General features: G+C 38.6%; 1 protein-coding gene across 1 annotated transcript; it reads left to right on the forward strand.

Annotated features, from left to right (window-relative positions):
* The first annotated feature begins 427 nt into the window (after positions 1-427).
* On the forward strand, positions 428-3,753 carry LOC115034088. The gene is made up of 2 exons (XM_029489705.1): positions 428-1,242; positions 3,500-3,753. Exon 1 carries the CDS (start codon positions 651-653, stop codon positions 1,155-1,157), a length of 507 nt encoding a protein of 168 aa, XP_029345565.1. The 5' UTR covers positions 428-650; the 3' UTR covers positions 1,158-1,242; positions 3,500-3,753.
* The last annotated feature ends 994 nt before the right edge of the window (positions 3,754-4,747 follow it).

The following is a 4,747-nucleotide window of genomic DNA, read 5'->3' on the forward strand; positions in this document are numbered from 1 at the left end:
GGTGGGGGAACCAGTTTTGGTCGGTGCGCGGCTCGTTCTCTCGCTGGACAGACCATAGTCACTTAAAGTGATGTTAAACTGTGAAAAATATTTATCACACTGTGAATTTGCTACTGTGATAATATAAATCACAGTGAAAATAGCAGTGATTGCTACTTTAACTGCTACTTTTTACTTTCACATATCAACTGGCGATTGAAAGTGATTAGATGTAACTGGCACGCTGTGTATCATTTATATGTTATTTTACATGTTCCCCGTTACAGAATACAGATCCTCCCCTGATAATAACGTTCTATGTAATAACCATAGCTAATAAAATATTCTATGGTAAAATAGTAAATAGTATGGTGAGACCTTGACCTATTGCACAGCGCACATTCACACAATCACATTAGGGCCGTAGCTAAGAATTTTCTATGGGGAGGGTTCAGTTCCATAGATAGAAATTTTATAGAGGATATAACTATAGGAAATTACATTGAATAAAACATTATATTTTCATAGGTTAGACAGTTGCAGCGAAGAGCTCAACCGGATGACCGTGCACCGGGCCAGTTTTCGCCAGTTTTCGCGAGTGGCCGTGCGCGGGCCGGACGCTGCCCGCGGTGCAGTGTGATCACGAGCTCGTGGGTGGCTCGCAGGAACGCATGCAGAACGTGACGTCACAGCGACATGACTTCGTGACCAAGTGGCTGCCCGAGGCAGAACGGCAGCGGGCCACCGGGCCGACGGAGACCATAGGCACCAATTGCGGCAGCGGCGCGTGCGCGATGGTGGGCAAGACCCCCACGGCCGACGCGTTCGGCATCCCATGTACGGACGGACGACGGCCATTGGCGCGGCCAAGCACCGCCACCTGGTCGCAAGGCCCAAACTTGCTGATGGCCGAAGAGACGGAGACCAGTTCGAGTTACCAGCAGTGGGGCCCGTTGGAGTTGTCCCGGCCACGGTCGCTGGCTCCGTACTGCCGGTCGGAAGAGCCCGTTAACGGTCGCACCGTGTACACCGTCAGTTACCGGCCACCCGGGTCGTCCCGTGACCCGTTGCCCGGCGAACAGCCCCCGACCAACGGGTACGGAAACAAAGATAAGTCTACGGACGAGGCTGACACCAACCAACTGTTTTACCCAAGAGCGCACGATTACAATTTGTAATCCCAAAAAACTGTACAAATTTACGAAAATAGAGCACAGAAGATTAAGACTACCTACTGATCAAACCAAGAAACTGTATTTTGAAGTAGGGGAGACTGGGTACAATTGTAACACGGGCAATAAGTTGTTCAATAACCAATATAAAAATCTTAAACAAATTTAGCAGTTGGCCATCTGTATAACAATCGATGTTTCCTTATCAAAATTATGATAACTAGGTAACTTTTTGGAAAAAAAAATTAAATGTGTTTTTGATAACAGATTGTAAATAAAAATCATATACTTACTTTTTTATTTGAGTACATAATTTTAATTTTATGTTTGGCTATAGTTATTTTGATATACACCAAAAGTAGTGCAGTTTTTTTTGGTTCAGGTCTTAACACTCTAACTAGTCAGTATTTTTTCTAATACTTAAGTATTTACAAAAATATTGAAGGGGTACAAATGTAACAATCACCTTCAGTGATACACTGTTGCACCTATTTTATTTTAATTTATTTAAATGAAATTATTTTACTTATTTTACTTAAATAAGTTTTATTAATAGACTGGCCTTGCCTATAGAGTAGCTGTTGTAGTAACCAGTCAAACATACTGCAGTAATTCACAATATGTCAGTATAATATATATTATAATTATATTATTGTATATATATTATATATATAATATACAGTGTGTAAACGGTGAACGAGAACACTCAATATCTTTGCGTAGAGACCTGCTATTTGAATTCCGTTTTTTTGGCAGTTGTTATGACATAAAAATACACATTTTTATGGTCTTTGAATTTTTTTTACTTAACTAGTCACGCGCATGCGCATGTCAACTTTTTTTTATTAAATGGCAACCCCCTGATTTAACCACTAATTATTTTTTGCCTACTTTTTTAATGAATTTTGGTAGTTGAATCAACTTTCTAAGTCCAAAATTGACCAAGTTACAGCCAATCAAAAAAAAAAAAAATTAGAAAAAAAAATGCGCTCGATTTTCAGATTTTTGATTGTAACTCTGAAAATAATTATTTTACGATTGTTAAACATTGACATTTTTGTAACTATTTATTACGGTGATATTCATACGTTATTTTAACTTCAATTAATGAGTAATTTTCTCTTTAATTTGTGTAATAAATCATATAACTTATTATAGCAGAAAAAACGTAAATTAGTATGTTGTTTATTTCTTTACATTTAATGAATCTATTAGAACGTTAAGTTATAAATGTATTTACCTAACCTAACCGTACTAAAATCCAATGAGTAAAAAAAAAAAAATTGAACCCTTTTTAAATTAGCCTATCTTCTTCCCAGTCGTCTAATCTACCCAATTCAGAGGCCATAACTCCGGAATTACTTATAGCACAGCATACAAACTTAGATAATAGCCGATTCTCAGACATATAATTATTATATTGATACAAATAATAATATTAATCAACAAACATGCCAGATTAACCAAAATTTACAATTCATTAAATTTACTTTAAAACATTTAACAAAAATTAAACTCTGCTATGAAGTATTGATTAAATGGTATACGACTATCAGTGGCGTGCCCACAACGTACGACTAACTACGTATCCACGCTTCAGTCAATCGTACAAACAGCCTGGACCTGTAGATCGGAACTGCAGGCCCACGATGGCACCAATAGAGGGCCTCTGGCCCAGGCTGGACAGTGCACCGGGCCAGTTTTCGCGAGTGGCCGAACGCGGGCCGGACGCTGCCCGCGGTGCAGTGTGATCATGAGCTCGTGGGCGGCTCGCAGGAACGCATGCAGAACATGACGTCGCAGCGACATGACTTCGTATGACCAAGTGTCTGCCTGAGGCAGAACGGCAGCGGGCCACCGGGCCGGCGGAGACCATAGGCACCAATTGCGGCAGCGGCGCGTGCACGATGGTGGGCAAGACCACCACGGCCGACGGCCATTGGCACTGCCAAGCACCGCCACCTGGTCGCAGGGCCCAAACTTGCTGATGGCCAAAGAGACGGAGACCAGTTCGAGTTACCAGCAGTGGGGCCCGTTGGAGTTGTCCCGGCCACGGTCGCTGGCCCCGTACTGCCGGTCGGAAGAGCCCGTTAACGGTCGCACCGTGTACACCGTCAGTTACCGGCCACCCGGGTCGTTCCGTGACCCGTTCCCCGGCGAACAGCCCCCGACCAACGGGTACGGAAACAAAGATAAGTCTACGGACGAGGCTGACACCAATCAACTGTTTTACCCAAGAGCCCACGATTACTATTTGTAATCACAAAGACTGTACAAATTTACGAAAATAGAGCACAGAAGATTAAGACTACCTACTGATCAAACCAAGAAACTGTATTTTGAAGTAGGTACCTACAATAATTGTATACCCGCCATTATTATCAAACGCATAGTAAGTCTCGACAAATTAACCGGTAATTACCGATCTAACCAAAGTGCATAAGAACGTGACGACCGAAATGAACGTGAAATAATTCGGATATCACAAATGCGTGAAGCGCGAATGCGACATTCAACTAATAATAATAAACGACATTTTTCACGCTCCATTTTTATATATATAGATGAATATTTGTGTGTAGATTAGACCTCTGGGAAGAAGACAGGCTGATTTAAAAATGGTTAAATTTGGTTTTTTATTCATCTTATATTAGTTCGGTTAGGTTAGGTTAGGATATTACATTGATTGATTATATAATTAATCCACCATAGGTGGAATACGACAAACTTGATATAACTTTGATACTGTAGATTGAAATCATACACTTAGGTACAAACAGCACGGGGTCCGCGATCTACCGCAGGTAGATTGCCTACCTGATAATATACTGCTGTAAATCAGAATTTTTATTCCGGGCAACGGAAAAGTTAAGATAAATTTTAAGCACTTAATAAAAATGTATAAACATTATGTTATGATAAAAATGTGCAAACACTATTTTCGTCGCAGCCAATTGAAGGCCTTGGGTAAATAACTAGGAGGTTATAGTATAATTTTTTTTAAGACTTCAAACTGCATTGTTATTAGCTGGTTTTTACTGTAGACAACATAGGCGCAAATAGGGGGGGGGGCTTTAGGGGCTTTAATTATTAATTATATATATTCTTATGACGTATCTACTATACAGAGTGTGACAGTATAAATGAAAAAAAAAGAAAATTAAATATGTCCATTTATGTTCAATTATTACCTAATAATCGTTAAGGATCAAAATATGTGTATCGGTTATTAGGTATTTTTTCATTGCTCAAAATTTAAAAAAAACCCAAAATATATAGATGGATAAAAAATTTGATATAGGTATACAAATAGTATATATTATATTAAATTATAATAACTAAAAAATATAAAATGTATCAAAAAAAGATAATGAAAGGATTGTTGAATCAAAAAACTTAAAAATTTACCCATAGACCATAAGTCATTTCATATTAGAAGTTTAAAAGTAATGAACATATAAAAATTAAAGGCACACATTTTTTTATAACCGTTTTAAATTTAAATTTTGACAAAATCCATCATAATAGCGAACATCATCAAATTATTTTGTATTTAAAAATGTATAATACAATGTTCAATTTTTATAGTTAAGAAT

Source organism: Acyrthosiphon pisum, chromosome A2 (assembly GCF_005508785.2).
Source record: "Acyrthosiphon pisum isolate AL4f chromosome A2, pea_aphid_22Mar2018_4r6ur, whole genome shotgun sequence".
NCBI classification, from domain to species: Eukaryota; Metazoa; Arthropoda; class Insecta; order Hemiptera; family Aphididae; genus Acyrthosiphon; species Acyrthosiphon pisum.

What these genes read in the sequence shown, in the direction of transcription:
- LOC115034088 (XM_029489705.1), top strand. Translation starts at nt 651, where the DNA reads ATGCAGAACGTGACGTCACAGCGACATGACTTCGTGACCAAGTGGCTG.